Source organism: Mycteria americana, chromosome 5 (genome assembly GCF_035582795.1).
Source record: "Mycteria americana isolate JAX WOST 10 ecotype Jacksonville Zoo and Gardens chromosome 5, USCA_MyAme_1.0, whole genome shotgun sequence".
Lineage (NCBI taxonomy): Eukaryota > Metazoa > Chordata > Aves > Ciconiiformes > Ciconiidae > Mycteria > Mycteria americana.
Window position 1 is genome coordinate 43455054 of NC_134369.1, and position 25384 is coordinate 43480437.

The 25384-nt window shown below is 41.0% G+C and overlaps 2 protein-coding genes across 15 annotated transcripts in view; one reads left to right on the forward strand and one right to left on the reverse strand.

Moving 5' to 3' along the window:
- The window catches only part of STRN3 (striatin 3), a 67555-nt gene extending 66273 nt beyond the window's left edge, over positions 1-1282 (reverse strand). The window contains exon 1 of one of the 3 annotated variants that reach the window (XM_075503081.1): positions 737-1282. In XM_075503081.1, coding sequence (XP_075359196.1) covers positions 737-1060 — 324 coding nt within the window. In that variant the 5' untranslated portion in view covers positions 1061-1282. The remainder of the gene's footprint in view (positions 1-736) is intronic. The other 2 variants (XM_075503082.1, XM_075503083.1) reach the window with 2 other exon arrangements.
- Positions 472-24421, forward strand: AP4S1 (adaptor related protein complex 4 subunit sigma 1). 12 transcript variants are annotated; one of them, XM_075503096.1, is made up of 7 exons: positions 1280-1396; positions 6754-6913; positions 8673-8873; positions 10300-10386; positions 11472-11540; positions 14730-14741; positions 23631-24421. In XM_075503096.1, exons 3-7 carry the CDS (start codon positions 8736-8738, stop codon positions 23757-23759), a joined length of 435 nt encoding a protein of 144 aa, XP_075359211.1. In that variant the 5' UTR covers positions 1280-1396; positions 6754-6913; positions 8673-8735; the 3' UTR covers positions 23760-24421. The 12 variants fall into 12 exon arrangements, with proteins under 12 accessions (XP_075359209.1, XP_075359201.1, XP_075359205.1 ...); XM_075503085.1 differs by lacking the exons at positions 1280-1396; positions 23631-24421 and adding exons at positions 1652-1970; positions 3767-3820 and having other exon boundaries at positions 14730-15742; XM_075503086.1 differs by lacking the exons at positions 1280-1396; positions 23631-24421 and adding an exon at positions 479-590 and having other exon boundaries at positions 14730-15742.
- The last annotated feature ends 963 nt before the right edge of the window (positions 24422-25384 follow it).

The following is a 25384-nucleotide window of genomic DNA, read 5'->3' on the forward strand; positions in this document are numbered from 1 at the left end:
CAGGAGAAAAGGTGAGCACACGCTCGACCTGTCTCAAATCAGAGTGCCTGGCCAAGTCCTTCACTTGAGGTTTACCTGAACACCCTTTCCTCGTCCTCTCCCTGCTCGGGAGACAAGCACTCCTGCCTCTTCGCAACCCCCTCTTCTCCCCCTAAAGCAACCACTCGCTGAGCTTCGGGGAGGCGCCAGCCCTCCCAGGCCCGGAGGCTCTTGCTCCCCATAACCCGCACCCAGGGGTGAGGAGGCCGCCGGCCCGGAGAGCCCCGGAGTCATTGTGCTGAGGGAGACGATCGCAGCTGTCAAGGCGCAGCTCGCCCTGCCGCGGGCGGGCGGCGAGGAGGGTCAGCAGCCCCGCGCCGCGGCAGCGCCCGCCCGCCCTTCCCCAGCTGTCCTCCGGGCCCCGCAACGCCAGCACGGGCGAGAGGCCTGCGGAGCAGGGGCTGCCTCCGGAGCCAGGAGCCCAGGCGGGCGCCATGCTAAAAACCAAAATGGCTGCCCCAGGGAAAGGAGCCCAGCTCAGGCCGTGAGGGGCTGCGCCTCGCCGGCCCCGCCGGCCGGCGACGCCGCTTCGCTCGCCCTATCTCGCCCAGGTACCGTCCCCGAGCCACAGCTACCGGATCGGCCTCAGGGGCCCAACGGGCTCCGCTCGCCCGGGCAGCTCGGCTCCCGCACCCCGAGCGCGGCCCAGTCCCCAGAGCCCACCGAGCCGGTCCCAGCCCGCCCTCGCCCCCCGTACCTGAAGCTCAGCCCGCTCCACCTCCCAGTGCGCCCTCTCCATCTCGAAGCGAGCCCACTCGTGCTGGATGTAGTGCAGGATCCCCGGGATGGTGTAGTGCTGGGGCCGGGACAGCTCGGCGGGGCCCGCCGCCTCCTGACCAGCCGGGGCCGCGGGGCCCTGGGGCTGCTGCGGTTGCCCTCCTCCTCCTCCGCCGGCTCCGGCCCCCACGCAGCCCCCGCCCGACTGCAGGTTCATGCTCCCACCCGCCTGCGACGGTGGCTGCTGCGGTCTCGGGGCGGCCGCCATCCCACCGCCTCCTCCGGCTCCGGGGTGCTCGTCCATTGTCTGCGGGGAGCCCTCCTCCTCGTCCCGCGGCGGGGGCCTGGAGCAGGGGCCAGGGAGGGGGTGAGCGGAGCTGGCTGGGGCGGGGAGGAGGGGGGCGGGCCGGGCGCGGGGAGGGGGGGGGGGCTGCGCCGAGCAGTATCCGGGTGTCAGAGCAGCGCCGAGCCGCCGCCAGCCGCCATTACAGCCGCCGAGCCATCGGCCCACCCACCCGCGGCCGGGCGGGGAGGGGAGGGGGGAGCGGCGCGGCGCATGCCGGGAAATCGCTCCCCTCGCCCGCCGGCTTCCTCCTGCCGGACGGGCAAGACGGCGGAGTGCGCGTGCGCAGGAGGGGAGGTGAGCGCCGTGCCCCGCGGGCGGGGGAGCGGGTCGGGGCCGGGAGACGCCTCTCGGGGCTGGGGTGGCGGCACACCGCCCAGGGGACAGCCGTGGGGCAGCGGCCCCTGCCGCTGGCTGTCTCCCTCTTGTCGCGCTGCCCCCGCCCGCCCCGGGGCAACCCGCCGTCGGCAGCCACCGCCCTGAGGAGAGGGGAGGGGAGGCCCCGCCCCGCCCGCGGCCCGGCCCCAGGTGGGTCGGTGTCGCGGCGGGCGGCCCAGGCCCGGCCGCTGCGGGGGAGCGCGGCCGGGTGGTTTCCGTCCGCTCTGACGTGAAAAGCGGAAGTGGTGGCGTTATATGTTGAGGCGGCGACAGTTGGGTTCGCCGGGGCCGCGGCTGCTCCGCGCCTCGGGAGTGTCAAACGCCCTCGGAAGAGTCCGCGGGAATGCCGCTGGGCCGGGGCCTGCTTCCTAAACCGGCGTGCGAACAGCAAATCGGGGGTTAAGACGCCTAAGTCTCTCAAACTCAGTGCTGTTTAATGGTGCGCTCAATTTGCCCCGCAAGGTGATTTTAGAATAGATTTCTTAAATTTATGGTATGTCTCTGGAAACTGGCTAATCTTTTTTTAAATGAATGGTCATCTTCCTGGTATCTCAATGGTAAGGGATGTGTGTAATGTATTTCCACCTTGATGAGAAGGGACAGCGCACAATGTTTACTATTCAAAAGTCCTTTCCGTGTGAGGAAGGTTTTGCAAGAAATTACTGGTTTATTTGGTCTGGCTCAGTTTTATCTGTGATAGCAATGCAGTGTTTGATGCTGTAGTTTGGATGTGGTGAAATTACCTCAGTTGCAAAATGTTGCTGTGAAATGCAATATTTACAAATTATCATCGCATCCTATTTGAAATGATCTCTAGGTGACCCATTGTAAGTAAGCTGGGAGCTTGGTTTTGTCTTCAAAATATTTATATGCTGTACTCATTCAGTAAGAAAATTGATAGGTTCCTAAACAGGGCTCATTCTTGACAGAGCTGGAATTCTGTTAATTACTGAAAAAATAAATACTGCCTGTCTCAGTACTGACGTTTCCTTTCTCTACTAATCTCCTCGGGTGCGTATTGATATTTCAGTTGGTTTAACCAATCCTTCCTTTCTTTCCCATTAAATCATTTCCTACTAAAATTTCATCCTACAGTCTTCCTGATTCCATACAGATTAGCCAATCTAAACCAACTCCTTTCCACCTCAGCTGATTTTTTTTTTCATTGTCTACTGACAGTGTCAAATCATTACTAAAAATTAAGACTTACCTCATAACCAGTTTAGCCTTTTGTTTAGCTCCAATCTTACAGGACATTCCTCATTCCTGAGTATATGGGAGTTACTGCAATTTGATTTCATTACTGTATTCAGCCAGCATTTTGACAACTCAACAGCAAAGGAAAACTTTTTTACTCTTTCCTTCCTCCCTGACTTCCCTAGATGAATAAGGTTGCTTTTTTAAAATCCCTGATCCTGAAGTTGAACACAGTATTTTATTTTAAAGCCACATAGACATAGTTGTTTCATCTTCGGATGAATTATAATGTGTACAGTAATAAGATCTAGAATACAAAAATAATTACTATTATGGATAAATATTAATAACACTGCATGTGATTTTTATTAAAGCCTTGTCCATGGTCTGAACAAAAACAGGAAGAGCAAGGGTATCAATAATGTGACCGGTCTTCATTTGCTACACGCTTCTGTACAATAAATTCATAGCCAGGAAGCTCAATAGCCTAATATATACCTCAAAAATATTTATTCCTGTGCTGTCACCTGCTTGTGCCTGTAACATTTAGTCATTTTTTCCTTTTTATTAATGCTTTAATTCCAGTTTAACCCATTTAGTTCTACATTTAGGACACATAAAGTGGAGCTAGACCTCTGCATCCAGAAAACCAACTTGTTTAGAGTTGGACAGTGCAGTAAATGATTGGCTTCTAGTTCTGTCTAACAATTATTTTTAGTTCTTGGTGAAGCAGATCTGTGAAAATGTAGTCATGCATTTCTTGTTTGCTAGATTTGATCTCTTATTTACTTTTTGGCTGAGAGCCCTAGAGTGTTGCAAAACTTTGTCATAGCACAATAGCTAAAATGCTTCTAAATCTGTGGATATTGACTAGAGTGGTTTTAGCTTGAGAGACACAAATCTAATTTTAATGACAACTCTACTGCAAGAAGTTTCAAACTCAGGTTGTGTTTTGGGTTTTTTATAATTTATGTGTCAGAGTGTGTAAATATTGGTGATATCTTTGACAAAATAAATTAATGTCGAGTGCTGTATCCACTGGAGGAGTAATTAAAATTATGTTTAAAATATGTTTTATATTACTGCATATAGAATCTGCTGGGTTGGCCACGCTGGAGACTTAAGACCTTTGTATCCGCAGAACAGGTATTGCAGGCTTTGCCTCTCTAAGAGGTCTCAACAGTATCTGAAAAGAGAGCATTTAGGGGTGTGACTCACAAACAGGGACAACTTACTTTGAGGTGTCTTATGTGGCTATGCAGCCTACAGAACTGGCATCTCCTGGAAGCAATTCCTGAACCATCATGGTTTCTGTTTCAGCATTTTGAAGCAAAGCAGGCAGGTTTCAGTTTGTCTTGAAATACAAGGCTGGAGTTACCTCTATAGGCAGGGGGGGGAAGAGCCTGCTTGAGGGCAGTAAAATCAAGAAGCATCCCTCTTCATGAGCCCACGTCCTTAGTCTTCTGTGATGTGCTGGTTTAGGAGTTAAAGCCATGGTATTGTAAGTCATCAACAACTACATACTCCATCAGTCTATCAGTGTGAGTCACACAAGCCAATCATGATACCAGTTTTCTCTCATATCTGCGAGAGATACTTTAATGAGGCTGAGATCTAACACAGTGTAACAACGCATATTAAATCACAGTAGTTAAACTATGTCATTTGCGTGCATGCCAAATTATCCTTATAGAATAAATATTTTGTAAAGAAAATAAAGGAGAGTGCTACGCAGTCACTCTGGAAGGTAATTTCTTTTGAAGGGAAGTTTGCAATTTCAAGACTTTAAATCTTCCCCAAGTGATGCCTTCTGAGGTTTTTCATTCTGTCATAGAATTTCGTAGGTGTTTTGTAGATTGGGTATGCATGAAGCATATACTGTAGGCTATTCTGGACAAAATTTCTAATGCATGGTTGACTGTAATGGGGAGAGCTGGACTTGACAGTCCATCAGGATCTGGATAGTCCCTTCCAGTCTTCTGTTCCTAAGCGCATTTGTGATGCAGATAGTTCTCCAGTGACCTGGAATGAGACAGCCTATTCATTTCTGACAAACAGCCTTCAGATAGTAATGTCTTTTCATTACTAAAATGAGCAAAATAATGGCAGAGATATGAAAGGCTTGCATCTTGTCACCAATTCCCTTGAACTATTTGATTCTGTATGCATAAAAGCATCATAATTTGTGTGTATATGCATGGATACATGCAGGCGTGTGGTGAGAATGCACAGAAAAGCACGAAAGAGTTGTATCAGAAGAAATTGAGCTATCTTTGTAAGCAGAGTACCGATTATTGATCATAAAAGGTAGCTTCTCAAACACATAGAACTTGAAGGAATGGGAGTTTCTCCACCCATCAACATGCACAGATATGCTTTTTGTTTGTTTATTATACTTCATAGGTTTCTTTTCATCTTATATGTGCAAAACTAATCTTAACGTGTTGTCTGTATCTGAAAGCCAAGATGAAAGAAGAAATAAACTTTGTTTGTTAGAAACAAAACTCAGTAATTTCCTTTTTTTGCCTAAATTGTGCAAGCAAATGTTTTTATTTCTACAAGTGATGTTTTTCAGAATTGTTTTTAAAGAAAAAAAACCCCTTAAGATATTTTTAACACTGATGTTATTCTCAAAGTCAGATCTCACAGCTATGTTTGCAGGCTTTTAGTAAATTAAAAAAAAATATTATTTGTACATGTAAACTTATTCCAGTGTTTCTGCACAAAACAGTGTGCTTGTGCTGCCGTTTATATAAGCTAAATTTCTGGAAGCTGTCTTTGGAGCTGGTGGGGAAAATACAGAAATGACTAGTGATACTAGTGGACCTCTTTCCTACAGATGATAATCATCTGTTCTAATACTGTGAATAATGATTGTCTCATAAATTACAGATAACACATTTGAGTACTACTATGGTTCTACCTCCATTACAACGTGATTCATTTTTTTATATCTGTTCTGGATAAGAGCATTTGTGAGGATTAAAAAAAAAAATCTGGTCGCAAGTATGTAAAACTTTATGTTTTTCATATGTAAAACAATCCAGGCCATTCATAAGAATACACGCAGATACAATAGTCATAACAACAGAAAGGCATTAACCAAGTAGAAACATTAGGTTAATAAAGGAATAATTGGGATTAGGGGCCAGTCCTGCAATAAGATCCATACATATCAATTCTTCTTACATTTTTTCTGTTACATATTGCTTGACAGTAACTCAAAGTACAACAGCTCTGTCAATGCTCCTGGGGTAGCTTTACTGTCCTGCCTTTCTCAGGTCCCACTTGAGTATCTGCAGAGATGTTAAGCCTCAGGTTTTTACTCTTCTAGGATGGATTTGTGCAACTTGCTGATTTTTGAGAACAGGACTTACGCTCCTCAGTACCATTTATGACTAAACTATTAAAATAGCTTGGAAATAACTTACTCAAAACAGAAGACTATTCATTCATGCTTCAACAGTACCAAACACAAAGATGAAGCATAAAACTAAGAAGAAAAAAGAAAAGCTGTCGATGTCGCTGTCATTATCTGTGTAGCTTGGACAGACATGTTTTGCAGTTAGTAGGAACAACATGCATAGCTTTTGGTCTCCTGCGTCTGAGTTTGCTATTTTTTTTCATTAAAACAATGGGCAGCATTTCTTAGGTTGTTCCTCTTCCAGGCCACTTTAAAGCTTTTTTGAGTAGCTTTAAAGTTTCAGGTTTCTTTCGCACGTGAGGTTGGCCCTTGCTAGAGTGCCTCATTCTGAGCTGGAATGAGTCCTTCGTTCTTATCCTTGCTTCTTGGAAGGTTTGTATCAAAAAATGACTAAGTCATCTCACTGTTTTACCTTTCTTTATGCCTCGACATATTAAGACATCTCTTCTTATTGCAACTCTAACTTCAAGCAGCAACACAAAATAGAATGGGGAAAAAAAGAGCCACATATTAAATGCAGAAAAGATTGTATAGATGGTGCTCTCCCATTTAGTCATAAACGTCAGCCTAAGCTGCCATCCAACAGTGAAGATCCCGCCATACATTTCCATCTGGGCCCTTTTTTGTCTTAATTACCTAGTTCGTTCTTTCTCAGAGACCCAGTTGTGCTAGTTCAGAAGCCCGGAGCGCAGTGGACAAGCCACGTGCACCACCGCAGCAGCACTGACCAGTGTCCATGACTCTTCCGTCTGAGTGAATCAACAAAAGTGCGCTCCTGTTCTGGATGTGAAGAGCCCTCACTGTGCCTGGCGGAGGTGAGAAAGCTCTGAGACTGTCATGATTCCAAACGGACTGTCTTGCCCTGAGGATTAATCCTGGACTCGTATTCCCTGGAGGTGTCACTTAGTTAAGAAATGAATTCTCAGTATCAGGTCTAATTAGTGAAGATACATTTAGTATAGAAATCTAAACTTCTTTGTATATGGAGTAAACCACAGTATACTGAGAAAACGGGATCTCTTTCTTGAGCTCCAAGGTGATGATAATAGAGGTGGCTTTTCTTTCAGAAAATAATTAGGTGACCAATATGAATTAGAAGTAAGCAATAATTAATGTCAGGACAATATATTGGGATTTTTTTTGTATCACTATCATGAAAGATTTAGGTGTTATCACCCGTGAATGGTATATAGCCAGTTTATTCTGCTAATAATATGAGGCAGCAGCTATGCAGTATGCCTTGTTATAAAAAATCAGCATATGTTTAAACGTCTATGAGGTTGCTGCCTCAGAGACCTATTTTTGTTTTTGTATTTTTCCCCTTTTGCTTTTCTGCATTAAGATATACTGTTTTTACACAAAGAGCTACACTGTATTGTTCTGTGGGTTCCTGATGTTTTTTTCAGCTTGGACTTTCTCACAGGAGCTGTGAGACCTTAGGAGAGAATATTTGCACCAGGCAAGGAGCAACTCTTCAGAACTGGAATAAAGAAATAGCTTTTGTGGTAGTTGCTGTATTTCCAGTGCATAAACCTCAAGAGCATTTGGGCCAATAAATCTGTGATCCAAATAGAGAGTCAGATGGAAAACATTACAGTGCCTGTTTTCTGGCATTAAAGAAAATAACCGAGAACTTCTATTTCAAAAAAATTATATCTGCAGCTTACCTTTTTTTGCATGCTTTTCAAAACATGAAAGATTTCAGTTCTTTAGCAAGCAGATTCTGATATATGCTGTGCTCTTTTTAATAGCCTTTTTCATTGTACATTGCATGTGACATTTATATTCTACAACTGTATTTCAGTGGCATTGTGTGGATTAATATTGATTTAGATTGAGATTAAGCTGTTTTGAGTAATTAACATGAACAGGTTTCTCCTTAGCTCTCAAAGAGCCACGCTTAGTTTTCATTAACTGCAGAATCTACCTTTTGCGTCAGTATGGGAAATTAGACAGGAGAAAACAGATTTCAGTGGCTTCTGGTCCAGCTCAAGATGTGTGCTGATACTGCTGATACCCAAATATTTAGGAGGCTCTCATTCTGCATTAAAGAAATGGTCATGTGTTGTGGCCCATGCATTTCCTTTTGTCCTCTCTCCCTTCAATCTGATGTCAGGGTGGTATGAATGAGATAGATTGTTAAATACAAGTCAGGAGGGGGAAAAAAACCTGCTCAGAGGCAAATTTTGCTCTTATCAGCTGTGTTAGCCTTATGTTTTGGGCAAATTTCTGATAATGTTCTCAAACCAGTTAGCATGCGGGAAGAAAATGGTGAGTAGATTTATGGTTTTGAAGAAGTAAATGTTTATTCCTCCAATTCCCCAAATCCTACAAAGAAATTAAATTGCTTGATAATGTGAAAGCTATTATTTATTAGATAGTTTGTGTTTATTTGTGTTGGAAGAAAATGGAGTTTTACTCATGGGATGCATACAAAAGATTAGAGATTTTTTCCCTATATTGTATGTTTTGGCAATAAACTCCGTCTTAAAAATACGCAGATCTGGGCTGGCTAGCTTTTAGAAAGTCTTTTATAACTCCTATGCATACTACTTTTTTTTTTTTCCCTCACAGAAATACTCTTCTTGATTCCTGCACCCCATATTCAAATCTACTGCTAAGATCAACAAAGAAGAAATGATAAAATTTTTTCTTATGGTAAACAAGCAGGGTCAAACAAGGCTCTCTAGGTATTATGAGCATGTAGAAATTAATAAACGGACAATGCTGGAAGCTGAAGTAATAAAAAACTGTCTCTCCCGTTCAAAGGATCAGGTAAGCTTTGTAGTTTTTCCCCTAGCCATTTTATTTTATCAACATCTCACATCTTTCATGTCGATAATTCTGAAAACACATCAGTTTCCATTGCAGGTCATAATTTCATTTGTACTTGTGAAGAAAAAGATTGTATTTCTAGATTATGCGTTCAGTCAGTTGAACTGTTACTCTGCATTGAACAAATATGTTTTTCTGAGGCTTACAGAGATTTTGGAGTTTTGTGTATCACTGTCATGAAGATTCCTCCTGTTTGTTTGAAGAAGCTCAGAAGTCCAGGAAGAATTTATTTTATCCTGTTATTGCTTGTCTGGTAGAGATCGATAGAGAGATATTACTGCTACTTTGCCAGAAGGTAGTAGGGATAGTACTGACAGCTCCAAGTTTAAACAAAAAACTTATGAGAGAGGATTCCAAATCATGAAAATACCATCTAAAACACAGGGGTTTTTGGAAACACAAATTTTTAGGCCTCTCTATTAGGCATTTTTATTCAAAAAAAGTGTTCACACTTTCTGCAAGAAAGTCAGAAAACTCAGAAGTTGGAAAATTTCTTAGGTGAAAGTTGAGATTTTCATGGCTCACTTAATTGAGCCATTGGTTCTTTAAGAAAAGTACCAAACATAGCAAAACTTTTGAGCACGTTGACTTGCATTGGAGGAGAATCTGTGACTTGGACTGTGAGCGGAGTTTTTTGGTTTGTGTTCTGAAGTCAGCTGCTTTATTTTTCATTAATTGTGTCCTCATATTTCATTCTAGAAAACCTCAGAAAAAATAGCAGTTTCTATAAAGTACCTTAGTTCACAGAATTGACAGTGACTAAAGAAATTAACCTCCTCCATACTGCTTGCAAGAGTGTCTCCAAACAGAAACTCCACTAAAAGAGCTAATGGTATGCTGCCATTTCAAGGACTGAACAAAATGATACTTCAGAAAAGGAGGCAACTTGTAAAGCAGTGTATAACAGCACCATCTGCTGGCTTCTGTCTTATTGTGAAAGACATGGGAGTTTCCCCCTGGGTCTGGAAATCAAATACTCTTTAATTTTTTTATATAAAAATGTCGATCATTTTTTTAAATATGAAAAAGAGGTTGTCTCTTTTGGAAGGGCTTCCAAATTAAAATTTAGGGGAAGTATTGACTGCCTTAAAACCCTGAACAAGTCACTTCTGTTCTATACGTTCCAGTTTTCCATTTAAAAAGAAAATGGAAATGGCATGTTTTCTACCAGAAGATGGAAAGTTTTGTGGAATAGTTATCCTACTAAATTTATTTCAAGTCAAAATTGTCTGGTGGATCTTGGGAAATCCATTGTTCTTTGTAGGCCTTACGAACATGAACGCTTAGGCTCTTTGAGCACTCTACTTAATACTGTCGTATGCTTAAATGGCAGCTACTATGTTTGACTCATTTTGCTTCTGCCTAGTGCTCTTTCATTGAGTATAAGGACTTTAAGCTGGTATACCGACAGTATGCAGCCCTTTTTGTAGTCGTTGGAATCAACGAGACAGAGGTAAGAAATTATATACACTCTTGAAATGAAAGCTTGTAGTAGTCATGGGCAAGAACTTAAGTCTTCTTCCAGCATGGAATTTTGCAATAGCAATTACAGAATTTCAAGGAGTCATTGCAAAAAGACATTTTTATTTCTGTGAAATAAAAAGAGGTATAAAAGAAAATGTATGTTTGACTTAATTCTGTAGCAGTAGACTGAACTGTTATCATGAGGCAGTCTTCATGAGCCTTATACTGATTCTGCTTTCTAAATTTATGTTTGATTAAACAAATTTATGTAGGGTGGGGTTTCTGAAGAAATGTTAGCATTACAGCCAGACCAGCTGTCTCATCTGCAGTGACTTCCCAACTGCTCACTGTTTTTAACCTCCCTGGCCAAAGAAAAAATTCCCATACTGTCAGGTAGAAAGACACCAATTTATTGTATGTAAAAAAAAAAAAAAGGTATCTAACTGAAAATTGACAAGTACTGTTATTTCATCTGTTCAGGCTGAGCCTGCAAGGCTTTAGTGTTTGCATTGATTCCCAGTTCTCAGAAATTAATTCAAAGCTTACTATTGGAGACTTTAATTGGGTGATGTGGAAGGTAGCTGCTGACTACCAGAGTGTATTCAAGTCAGGGTTATGATGGCATGCAATCTGGGGCTTTGCTACACCTCACAAAAATCGCCCATCCATACTGCTGCAGCGTAGCCTGGCTCTGTGCTGCAGCTGGCTGGTGTGACTTCAGCACGGGTAGGCATAGCCTAGTTAGCTGTATCTATCTAGCTAACCTGGGTGATGGTGGAACAAAGGATGCAATGGGATGGCAGCAGCCCAGGCACGACAAATCCATCGGGTACTGCAGTGCTTACTTGTGTGGCTGGCCTGCAGCTTCTGCCCCACGACACTCCCCTGCTCTCAGTACCTCTGCTGGATAACCACACCTCCTCTCACGATGGTGGCCTGAGCTTGTGCACTTTATTGTAGGTCTTGTCATTTTCTACTTGCTTTTCATACACCACAAACTGAAAAAAGACAAAGAATACTATTACTTTTTCTAGCTATTCATTTAATATTAATTTGGTTTTAATTTAATTTCAGAATGAGATGGCAGTATATGAACTAATTCATAATTTTGTGGAAGTTTTGGACAAATACTTCAGCAGAGTGGTGAGTGAGACATTGACTCTATTATGAAATATTTCTCTTTCAAAGCTTTAGTGAATATGTCATTTCAGGGAATAAATCAAAGGAGAAAATATTTTTTCATATACATTTAGAATTTTGAATACTTTAGCATGAACATTACCACTGTAAAAAAAAAAAAAGAAGAAAAAAAGGGGGGAAAAAAAGCAGTATTAGTTGATTTTTCAGAGAAATAAAAGTATACATACATAGGTTATAAACCATCAGACAAGGAATACCAGAAATATTTCTGTTAGAAAAGCATGTTTTTATATGCTTATACTCAGGGGTTTCTTTGGGTCGTCTACTCTTAAATTAGCAACTGGCATTTTATACATTTTAAAGAAATAAAGAGGTTTTTCTTTACAGTTCTTTTTTGCAGTTCTTAGCATTACAACCCCCAAATGCACTTCATTCATGATAAAGATGGTGTAAGCTTTAAGCAGGGAGCTGACATCACTCTCACTGAACAAGATCAGAGGGATGGAACAAATGAAACCTCAGAAACCAGTCTGTACTTGTGCTCCCCATGTTGTTGTCATGGAACAGTGGATATCTGATAAAACAGCTATTACATAGATAGTCATTTTGTTGAGGATTCAACGTCAGACATGACTCCAGTTAAAATGACACTGCTCCTTTTGGTGGGAGATTTGTTTGTTTGTTTTCACAAAGTTTGAAAACGCAGCATTATAATCCTGGTTAGAACATGTGCTATTTAGTATAGGATTTGTAATAATCTTGTTATAAAAAAATTTGCTTGAAATCATACTTGGGCATCAGTTATCAATTTCAGTTTGTCTATGCTGAAATGTGTTGGATATCCCTCTCAGAAAAGAGGACTGGATAGAGTTTCCTCCATAGTCCATGTACTTGAGGGTTTTACATTGGTAATTATACATAAAGGAGATCAGTATGCAGGGTCTGTAACTGGTTTCCTAGTACTAGTACCACAGCACACATGGCAGAGCTCCCTCTGTGAATTCAAGGACATGCTTGAAAAAGTCATCTGCACCCTTCACTATTCAGATGCCTGGAAAATGTTTCAGGCTATTATCTCAACTAACGTCGCACCAGCCTGTTGAAACTGCTGGTACTAAGTATATCCCTTTCTGACTGTACTAAGTTCAGAATTTGTTTCTTAAAATTGTTATGATTGCAGTACCAGCCTAAGCAGTTATAACCAGGAATGGAATTTGATCCCAGCAGCACAGGAATGCACAATCAAATTTAGTCACATCTTATTTATCTAATTGAGCTAATAGTTGCCAGCCAGTTCTCAACTTTTATTTTCTTCACTTGAGGCAGAGCAAAAATAGATGTAGTTCTTATACATATAAATGTAGTATATATAATTCCTTGACCACATATATAATCCAACCACTGATAGTTGTTAGAAATTTGCTGAATTCATCATACCAGAGTTTTTTGTATTTTCCATAGCATTTAAGGTTTGAAACTAGGGGAACCGAAAAGGGCGGTGGTTAGAAATCTCATGCCATTCCATGGTTCTATTTTTAATAGCATATAACACGATAAATGGCAGAGCACTGAAGAAGAGGGCTATAATTCTAGCTGGGGTTTCTGGCAGAAACCACAGAGCAAGAAAGTATAAGTCTGTACTATTATGGATTAATGTTTAGGATTTGCAGAATTTTATCAGAATCCCAAATTATGATTATGACAATGGAGACAAAACTCTGGGAAAGGAAAGAACATCTGTCCTGCTCTAGAAGGACATTTTGTCATCTATTATTTTTAGGCTTGTGAGCTTTAAACATTCTCCCATACTCTATTTTTATCTAATGGAGTTTACAGAGCTTGAATTCAAATATCAGAACAAACATTAACAGAATTAGGGGGAAAGCTTTCAAAGTTGCTTGTGAGATGTAATTCTGAGTCCCCTTCACTTTTATAATGGCTACCCAGGGAAAACTCTGCATACGGTTCAGAATACATACTCCAGTGTTTTCAACTACTTTTTAATGCTGAGGAAACTCAAACTGATCAGACTCTTAAAATACAATGTTTGTGATACATACAAAATTTCTAATTGAAGTGGCAGGGTCACTCAGCGGAGGCCTGTAGACTAGAACTAGTCCGGTTTAGAGCATCTTTAGACCATAGAAGTGGTAGCAGTTTTACCAGTGGGAACTCTGCCTAAAACTCCAGGGCTAGACTGTGAGTGGAAGCCATGTTAGCAAACTAAATGCCCTCGGTAGCAGATAAAGATTCCCTCTTTCAGCAGACACTGGGGAAGCTCCACCCTAACTGTGCAAGATCTTAACTGCTGAGGCTGTGATTAACCGTTTCTAAATTTAGACATTTAACTGAGGCACCTAAGTTAGAAGTTTGGTCATCCTAAGCTCCCATTACCAGCAGTGGAGATGGATGAGTATCTCGAGAAAGTGAGTCATGCCTCAAGTGTGCTGAGTCAACTGTTGAAGATACCCATCTCTTCTGTTGACTGCAGAGAGACCACAAGGGCTTCTAACTCAGCCATTTTGGTTAAATGAATAAAACTACTTGGGGTAAATCCAGGCCAAGACTAGAAGGGAAATGATGACTGTGTGAAGAATTGTGTTGCTGGGGCTGGAGCAATAGAAGTGCTAAGGGTCCAAAGCTTAGAGTTACCTTCCCTCTCCTAGTACATCCAGCCACAGCTACCACAGCCATGGGTATATACAATGTCTAGATTTTGCTGTTGAAATGATCTGCAGCAACACTTTTAACTATGTTTTGTTGAAATGATCTGCAGCAATATTTTTAACTCTGTTTTTATATAAATTGTAAACTTGGCATTAACATCCTGTTCTTGCAGAAGGAGGAAGAGAGAATATAGGGCTGGGGTTGCCATGATCAGAGATGCTGGTTTTCCACCCACTCATTCAGATGGCACTGTGTATATTCAAATTGTTACTTGTGGGTGACCTCAGTGGGTTTTTCAGGACATTAGCTTTTGTTACAGAGGCAGGTAACACATAAAAGGCAAAGCAGTGTTGCAGGAAAGAGCATGTACTTGTACAGTCCAGAAGAGAAATCTGAATCACCCTAAAATTTCGTATCTGTATTTTGAAGACTTTCTTTATCCTCCAAAGGGATGTGCAATGTTTAATGACTATGAGATGAGAGGTCAAACTGTAACTAATGGTTGTCCATCTCTTTTCCTTGCAGAGTGAATTAGATGTATCCTTTTCAGTATCAGAAATCCATTTGTCTCTCTCTTTTTGGTGTACGTTCTAGTTCATACTGTCTTCATAGCACTGACTGTCAAACAGTGGAGACAATGCAGATGTTTCACAAATTTTTCACTTACAGTAAGTAGCACCATTTTGGCATCTTTCTGAAAGCATGGCTGATGTTCATGAGGGTCACCTATTTAAATCCTCAGTCATTAGGGTAAGCCTGGTACCATTTAAAGTAAGACAGGGAGAGCTTGCTTAGAGAGAACTAAGTACCATTAGCACCTAGACATGAAACGTTATATTCATGGGGGAACTTTCAGGCTTAGCGAATTATTACTTCAGGGTTTTACTTTTTTCTTTAAGTTTACAATAAAATAGATATTGAAATGACTGCAATAATAAGAACGGAATGTTAAAGCTGTGTCTTGAGCCAAACAGCAGTAGCATCATCGTAAGATTAGATTTGTGCTTTGATCTTGCTTCATGAAAGTCTAGGTGAGTTTTACTTTCTGTATCAATGGAAAGAGAGAAAGGCCTGGGAGGAGGAAATTTAGGAAACCAGGCATTGCTGCAGATACCTTTTTCTTCCCCTCCCTCCCCTTACACAGCTGTATTTTCATGTGTATAATTTGCAGGGTATTAACTAAAATATAATTTTAAAAAATGAACAAAACCCAAATACAAACAAATACTAAATACTAACATACAGTCCTGAATAATTAAACACAAATAGCAAGTAAATAAAATACAATACTGAATTCAGGGAAAATTAAACCAGGAGAATGTAGCACAAACAGTCGTCTTCCTCCTCATTTCTTCCAATCCCACTGCCTGCTCACTCTACTCCAGCTATCCTTATGCCTATGTTTGTTGTTGGTTAAATGCAGATCTACTGGTACAAAGAGGTTATACACCTGAAATACAGTTGCCACTCTGGAATCAAATACTTCAAAGCAATTTAGTTTATTTACCTTATTTAAGAATTAGTACATATGAAGAACATAGAAAAATTCTGTAATTTTCCCTGTAATTGTTCTCACTTCTTTACTGAAAAAAAAACAAAAGGAAATAATTAATTTCACTTTTGTAAATATTTTAATGCTTGCTACATGCTGGAACTCTGTCTCATTTACTGAACTTAAAATATATCTGTATGTGTATATATACTGTCTGTATTTCCTTCCTGAAATTCACAAAATGCTGTGGTATTAATATAACACTCCTAAATTCATTAATATTATAAAAGAACAATAATGAAATTTCAGCATGAAGGGACTCTGTGTATTCAGTTATTATAGTCAAGGATTAGAACTATGTGTACTTGTGCATGAGCTTTGCTGAATTAGAGACTAACCTGACCTGTTCAGTAATTATACATAAAAATAGCCCCATATGTTTCCATATGGTGTACTTTGAGCCTGCAATTACCTGATTCTTTTTGTCTTAGAGTGTTTGGAGTACTGATGATTCTAAATTCTGCCTGCCTCTGGTCATTGTTTTCCTACCGAGAGGAATTTCCTGTAGTTATACACTTAGAGTTATCACCAGTAGCCCATTTAATAGCTGAGAAAGGCTCCTGCATATCCAGCAGACTTCTGCATACAGCTGCATTGTTTAGAGAAGTTGCATTATATGCTCGCACTAACATTTGCAATGGGTGCAATATGGTGTCTGAATGACTCCTGTAGAAATTCATCTTCTACATGGGTCTTGTCTGCATGAGGGTGTGAATGTAAGTATTTGGAAAATAGGAGTGTACATTACTATCTTATTTGATACTACTGGAAATAATATTGGAAAAGCTCATGTCTGATATGTCTCTCCTCAACATGTGTGACATATGCATGATGCACATAGTTTTTCCCATTCAGAAATGCTCTTTTATACATTTCGGGAACAATTTTTAAATAAAACATTTTACTTCTATATATGTACAAAATAATTCTCCTATTAAGGAAGAGGAGCTTTTCATAAGTTGAGAGGATATGTAAAATAGTTGAAATGAAGTGAGATACCCTTAACATCAAATGTAAAGCAGAGGCATAACGATAAAGAAGTGAGCTGTTCAGGATTGTATTTATTTTTGACAACAGCTTGAATAGCAGGCCCAGGAGAACAATATAAGATCTGGACTACAAGTGTCTTAGATGTTAATGCAGTGCAAGCAATAATCCATCAATATGCCTTTCACAGTGTGTAAGATAATATCCCCACCTGGGATTAAACCATTTCCTTTGCCAAACAGTCTTAAGCTAACTCTTACATTCAGTACAGTTAGCTTGGATGCAAAATACCTGATGGAGGAAGTACTGGCTGAAGGTCTGTAGCAGCGAACACCAAGTAGTATTTACAGAATCTTTGTATATGAAGTATCTGGCAGGAGACTGTCATGATTTCCTGTCTCTGTGCTATTATTTTTGTGTACAGATCCATAGGAAGTTTATTTCAAAAGTGATAGTGGCTATTCTATATAGAAAGTAGTGTTTACTGACATGAAAAAAATAGTAGGAAATTACATGACATCAAAAAACATGAAAAATGGATCATAATCATTGAAGGCTATTCACTCACACACAGAGTAAACCACAGTTAAATCTAAAGGCTGAGACCATCACGCAATTGAAATGTTCCTGGAGTCCACGCCAAGCCTGCAGCATGTGCACTGCTTCTTAAAGCTTCCCCAGCTGCAGTGCATCACCCCTGTATTCCTGGCAATGCAGCTCCTGCTAATACGGGGCTCCAGCTTTCATTTAGGTCCAAACACCCGAATGCACCCACATACTAGCTGGCATCGTGGCCTGAGGCTGGAGTCAGCTGCCAGGAAGGGTGCCTTGGGCACAAGGCAGAGCCTGGGTCCAGTCTGAATCCCGCCCAACAGGATTCATACATAATATTTGTATGTATGTAAGACATAGGTGTGTGTGATGCTAAACAATGCATGAACAATTGCAAAGTTCTCTCATGCATACTGCAAAAATGAACACTGATTAGCTACTAGCCAATTAAGTAACTACTTTAGATTAGCCTTGGTTTTTACAGAAGTTTTTATGTGTGAATTGTAAAGCACGTAGCCATTATATAATGTCCACTTTCATTCTGAGAGACAGTCAGTCATATACTTAAGGGTACCTATGATGGAATGACGTAACACTTCTAAAGTTGTTTGGTTTGTTTTTAAAATATCTATAAGTAGTGTTTTGGGCCAGTTGAACGAACAAGTACTGAAATCGTCCTAGGGGTATTGCTTCCTCATGTGTTAGTAGCACTAGATGAGCCTCGCTTCCGCATATAAAATGAGCAGGTGGGATTTTATGTAGCTCAAGAACTCCAGCTTGGATGGTGTAGGAGCTTCTTTCTTGGTGTGATGATGACAAAGAGACTATAAAAATGCAAGTGTTACCACAGCAGCTTTGTAGGGAATGATATGCTAGTAAGCATGGGAGTTTCTAAAATTACAAAAAGTTAACTTTTCTGTTGCTTTAACTGGTGAAGCAAAGCTTACTTGAAGATACATTATTAACTTATGGAAGAAAGGGATACTTACGTTCCCCCTGTGGGAGGGGCGGGGGTAGACAGGGTGCTCTAGGACCAGGCATTTGAAGAATGTCTTGATCCATAAAACCCATTACATTCCACTGCAGCTAGCGCTGCTGCTCCTAGGATAGATAAAAAACTTTGATACAGGGAATACTTCGTGTGAATCAACTGTATTCTTCAGTCCCCTGTGGAATAACACTTTCAGACTACAGTGCATTTAAGTAGTAAGAAGATTGAATAATGCATTTATTCTGAGAATTTATAAGAATACACTTCAGTTTGTACTGTAAAATAAGTGGATGAAATGGAAACCTATAAGGATTAGCTTAAAATTGTTATTCATTAAGGGAAAAGTTTCCTTCTAGGTCTGTGATGTAAGGGGACATGTACTCATGTCAGGTAGATCAGCCACCTTTCAAACTTTGGCAGAAATTCACCTCAATGTAGGAGCAAATATCCTAGAATATCACAGAACTTGAAGGCACCATTTGTCTTCTATTTAATGTCGGCATAGTCACTTGAGGAAGAAGTGGTCAGAAAGCATTAAATGGGTTTCAGTGCCTAAAATTTGCCTGCCATTAGATTGCTAACATTCACTTTAAGTAACTTTTAGCCTAAGATGAAGTCAGAATGTGTGGCTTTAGATTAAAAAAAAAAAGCAACTCCAACTAATCTTTAGTTGAAGATGAATGTCCAGGATGGAAATCAAAGTTTTGTAACGCTGTATATTCAGTAGCAAATCATCTGCCCCATTAGTACTTGTGCTGTAATCTACAAAGCTTGTGTTTGTGCTCCTGGGTGTGTTACCTGATCACAAGGTGTTGGCTGCACTTTAGCATCTCTTAAGCCTGTACACACCCTTAATTACTTGCCTGGAAAATCCTGAGATATCTTAAAATGTCTCTATATGAAGAGGTTATTTGTCACATGCAAGTCCTAAATGTGCCTTTTTCCTTTCCTCCCCCTCTCCCACACTTAACTATCTGCCTATAGAATGTTTTGGGGAAGGAGACACAAGACTCTGTCCCATTTACCTCCTCTTTGTATGTATGTGCCATAAAAACTCTTTGTGATAGTAGAAAGTACCATTAATGTCTTTAAAAAGGGCAGCTCTTAAAGTTACCAAAAGCCAGCATAACATTTAAATACCAACTGTAGTAGGTGCCATTTACCTCTACTGCTAGGTACGCAGCCACAACAGCATTGACTGAAATCTGTAAACCAGACAGTAAGGGCTCACCTTTTGCCGAGGCTGACACCTTGTTAAGAGTATTTCTTAACTGGGTGCTCTGAAAACTTTTATTACAGGCTTTTATCTACAGATGCAGAGATTAATACATGTTTTCTGCTGCATACTTGTTTAAAAACACCTGTTAGCCTCTGCATGGATCTAGTGAAAGTCCCTTAATCCTCTTTTGTGGGCAGCCAGGATTCTTACGGGAAGCGGGACCTTAGCGACAGCTCTGGGTGGTGCACATGGCAGCACACACACCGAATATAGCTTTTTCCTGTTGCCAGTTGCTCAAACTGGTTTGCTTTGCTGCTCTACAGCTGGGTGTGGATCTATGACTTCAGGGCTTTAAACCCTGAAATTTGGGGTCACTTGCCAAACAAATGACAGGTGGGGAGGATGAGCCTTGCTGAGGATCAGAGATAGATATCCCTCACTGGGCAGGGCATTCAGACGTGAATGGCTAAGCAGCGTGTGTATGACGGGATGTAACCATAGAGGATAGTCATGAGACTTAAAGGAAGGGGAAAAAAGCCAAGGTTCCTCCCTGTGCAATCTGACTGTTTGCCAAGAACAGCATGGTAAAGGGAGGTGGGAAGGGAACTGAACAAGGAAGCCTGGATGTTAGGTTGAGGGTAAAGAATGCTTTGAGACCTTCCAAAAATCAAGATGAGAGATCTTTCCAGAATGGTGTTAGTATCCCCATTCAAACTGCAGGTGAAATCACTGTTTCTGGAATGATGACTGAGAGATTAACAGGTTACAGATGGACAGAAATCATACAACTAAGGTTTCTGTAATGGACTAGGCCAATTTTGAAATAACCTGGACTGGCCCTGCAGGTGAATTGACATCTCCTTGAACCATACTGGGTTTGAGTGGAATGGCTGCAAGATACTGGTATGCAGGCAGTTTTCCTGTGATGTATCAGCTCTTTAGGAAACGCAGCAGGGGAAAGAGCAGTGCTAAGTGTTTTAAATGTTTTCTCCAACAAGGTAACGCAGAAAAATAAGGCAGGAGGGGCAAGCTGTTGCATCATCACTGATCCTGGTTGTTCCAGTCTTCTGGGTTTTGAATCCTTGGGACTCTCCAAGGAAGAGGAAGGCCTGGAGAGAGGGGAGCTTTCGCTCCGCTGTGGGAACTGGAGCACTGTGAATCAGTGGTAGAGTGTAAAAATTGAAAGCCAGGAGGAGCTGGCTTTATCACTTGTTGAAACCTGAATGGAATGTTATCTAACTTGTTAACAGATCCTCTTGCCCTATGTACAGCAGTGCCAGAGGTGAACTAAGCAGCAATAGAAGAGCTGTCTTCCTAAAAGAAGAAATCCTAACTTCTCAGATTAAAATATTTGTGTAAAGAATGATTTACTTGAAAAGTATACCATAGGAAGAAATGTCTTGAGTCTTTAATCTGCCAAGCAAAGTAAAACTACCTACAGAAACTGAGACTGTTGAAGTTTTAAGGACAGTACTGCTCCTCGGTATTGAAAGGCCCAAGTCTGATTTTTAGAAGCAGTTTAGGCCTATGTCAGACTCAGGAAGAAGTCTGGTATTTAAAATACAACTTAGAATTAGATTAGGTGGTTAAGTTTAGAAGCTATCTGATGAACCATGGACATACTGTTCATGTCCAAGATCCTGTTGATGTCTGTAGTTTCTCTTCCTCACATAACAGTAACTAGTAGGTAAAGTTATTTGGGTGCCTAAATTCTGCTACTATGCATACCTAGACACGCTGTGCTCCTGGTCAAGCAGAACTCATTTGTTGGAGCAGTGATACAATCGCTTACCCTTCTGCACAAATACACAGTAGCACTGGGTTCAGGCCAGAGCACTCAGGGCAACTTGAAATGGCAGAGGAAGGGGACAGCGTGCTGACGAGAATTCAGCTAACTTGAACATACAGGTTCCCCCAACAGTTCAGCCTGAACAAGTTCAAGCTTCTACTCTTTCATCTCTATGCGCCTCTTCTTGCTTTAATGTACGCAGCAGAAGCAGTCACCAAGACAGGAACAAAAACTTAAGCTTCTTTCAGTGCCAGGCTAGACCATCATACTCAATAACTTTTACAGGCAGCAGGAGAACTGTAAGTAGAAGGCAGCAGGTGCAGCTGCTACCACCTCAGCTAAGCTTGCCCTCAGAGAAACATGGGTTTGGAATTCCCCAGGCTGAGGACAGGCTCAGCCTCCGTCCCTCTACAGGTTTCAGGCCGGCAGCATCTCTACTGTGACATTTTAAAAGAGACTGAGCCAGTCATCATTACTTGAAGTAATGACTTGGGCTTCTGAATCTGCGAGAGGATCACAGAAAAATCCCTCTCTGCATTCCCAAGTACTGGCTTCAGCCCTGGTTCTCCAGAACCTGTGAACTGTTTGATGGGTCTGGCTTTCACCACTCATTGCATGGAAAATAAAGGCACCTAACTCAGATTAAGGAATTCCGTTCTCAAAGCCAGGTGCTAAAAAGCTAGGCATGGGGATGGTCAATGTTACTTAACTTAAATCCATTTCTTGAATTCAGACTTAAGACAGTTCACTCTCATGAGCTCACGTTGTTGCAGTTCTGGTGGTTTAAGGTGTTGTCTCCCCACCATTTGCATTAACCACCGAGGAGGAACAAATACATACAGATCCGTGGCTTCTCAGCTGTTGCCCTGTACCGTTCAGTATTCCCACCGTTCCTGCTCTTTGGCAGAGCAGCGGGGCAGACTGCTGTAGCTAGATCCACTGGAACTCAGAGACAGAGCAGTCCTCTTAAATGCCCGAGTCATGTTCAAAAAATGAGACTTAAGCTTTATCACGCTGAGCAGAGGAAAACGTGATGCCTTCAAAACCCTGGCTCTTGCAACTCCACTGATTAGAATGTAAATCCACTAACATAAATACAAGGAGTACAGCAAAACCAGACCATCTTCCTGAGCTCAAACCATAGCATCAAGAATAGCATAATGGGCAGAGAAGGCACTCAAGAGACTCATATCAAAGTTGGAAAAAAGTGTTGAAAGATGTGTTTAGAAGTTACTGTAAAGTATCTCGCTAGCTTCACTGCAGTAGTCCTCAACACACAGGCAAGAACGAGGAGGAGCAAAATTAAGGCAAAGCTGATCTGCTGAGCACAGCGAAGAACACATTTAAAGAGCAGCAGCAGGTGGAGAGCAAGGCAGATGAAGGGTTATTCACGCCTCTCGTTGTACATGCATGTCAGTTAGGCATAACAGATGTACCCAGCAGGCTTTTTCGCTATGCCTATTTCCATTTCAGGTTCTGGTGAGAAATGGCAACATAAGAGTTTTTTCAGTAAGTAACCCTTTGCAGTTGTTCAGTAGATACACAAAACACCAATGTATGCAGAAGAATGCCTGCCGCTTAATACCAGAGTATGGCCTGTCATCATTTTTTTTGAGACAGATGCTGTTAGATAATGTTAAGGAAAGACAGACATGGTCATGGACACATTTCATATACCACAACAGTACAAATTCATATTGTTTCAGATTATTTTCCTGTAGGTGAACATTAGAGATTATAAGTATCTTTTAGAAAGTATTTAAAATATGAACCATTTATTTACTGGCACTCTTCTTTATGAGATTTATTATTAGATCAATGACTCAACTTTACATATCAGCATATTCCTCTTAGGCTGTTTTCAAGCAGATCAAATAGTAACTTAGGGTAAGGGAAATTTGAGAATCAAATTTTAAGAATTTGACTGACAATTACTTTTCTAAGAAGAAATGCAGAGTATTTGCATCTTCATGTTCAAGGTTGTTACCCCTTGATAACATTTTATATTCAGGCAATGTTTGGTACTTGGGCAGAGAGTAAAATTAACCACCTTACATGTAAGTTCAAGTTTACCTTGCTTTTACTGCTATGTGGTCATCTTCCAGGATGGCATACTGCTGGGGCTTCAGCTTCTCCACTACAAACTTTTGACACCTCTGTGGTCAGAAAAAAGTGTCAGTTGAACCGCTTCCCTAGCTCTATTAAAATAAACAACCAAATAAACTAGAATAAATTAAGAAATACCTATTTTTGTAAACCTTGATTAAAGACTAAGGTGCCTAAGATTTTCTCTGAATTATGGTGTTCAAAATATACTTAACTTGAAATGTTTCTAGATCATGTTCAATTTGGACAGAGTGCACATCATTTTGGATGAAATGGTGCTAAATGGTTGCATCGTGGAAACAAACAGGAACAGAATTCTTGCCCCTCTGTTTGTGCTTGACAAAGTGGCAGAAAGCTAGGAAGATGCAAGACTGGCTACAGCGTTTTTCAGAAGATGGTGAAACCATCAAGAGCGTACCGACAGCAGTTTTCTGATGTTGTAAGACCAACTCATGCAATATTCAAATTAGCTGGAAAATATTTCCTGTTTCTCCTATACCCTATGTACCTAATGGAAAGATACAGCTAAACATAAAGTGGGACCTTCAATTTCAGATGCAGCTGTAGTGACGCAGTAAGAATCTTTCTAGAACAGTCAACATTTTTTTAAAATTGACTGGGGATAAAGTAATGGAAACTTACACATGACCATCTAGGTATCACTTTGAATTACGCAGCATTGTGCCAGACCTAGGAGCAGACGGAAAATATGGAAATACAAATTCAAACTGAGTTTCAATGCTTCCTTTAAGCACCAACTTGATTTTTTAATTTTCATACTAATGTACTGTAAATTAAAGTTCTGTAACTTTTATAACCACTTTTAAACTAGATTCAGCTTTCATCAAAAGGCTGGTTTCACTCCCTTTTCCATGTAAGTCATGGTTACAAAAGAAATGTAAATAACAGAAGTATAGATGTATTTAGTATTCCTGCATACTGTGTAAGTTGTAACTAGAAGTGTTTGGCACTTAATTATTATAACATTAATAAAAGATAATTAAAAAGTTTGATCATCTTTTATCACGTTGGCTTCATAAATTACACAAAATCTTTTCTATTTTGGCACACCACTGTATTTTTTTCTCTTGTATATTCTATCCATGCATCATGATTAAAACGTTTTCAAAAGATGAGTAACAAAAGATACACAATTTTCTCAGCACCAGCTAGGTACCAAATCAAATCTTCCTTCTGGAGTAGGAGGATGTAGCTACCTACACTAACTTGTATTCACAGGCGTACAACATGCTGATTCATACCTCCCTACTACACTGTCAGGCACTGAAGAGTCAGCAATCTGAGCTTACTTTCACTTACCTTTCTAGAATTAAGGCATCTGGCTCCTTATTCATAACCCCCAGACCAACACTAGGCATAACTTGATACTGAAAGAGCATGTGTGAGAGCTTTGTGTGTGAAAGCTCGTAACGGTCACACCTGAATTGCACCTCGAAACCAGGGTCTAAGGAGCAGAGCGTGAAGTGTTGTGTGGGAGAACAGTCCACATCGCTTTGAAATAATAACACATTCAGCAAAACAAGTTGCCGCTGGATCTGGAGCAGGTCCCTGTACACAAGGTTTATGCAACTGTTTTGTTGAAGCACAAGTCACAGGAGTCAGAGGTGGTGGAGATTCCCCTTCAATTTTGCATTGGGGAAAATGTCAAAGAAGATGCCTGTGAAGTCCTATGGATAATGCTGTGAAAAGAAACCTGGCATCAACCTGATTTATGTGTGTGAGGCAGAATCTTTTGGCAAGCCCTCCCTCAGCAGTGGTCCAAGCAAAGATTGTTACACCAAAGAGAACTGGCACAGAACAAAACTTATCACACAGATTCAACTAAAATAATAATTTTTCTTTTCTGGTATCAAGTACTTAAATATCTTTAAAGACATATTAGCATCTCGCTTTATCTTACTGTAAGCCACTTTTTACCAGTAAATACCTCACCACATGCTGAAACCAAGACAGGCACTCCATC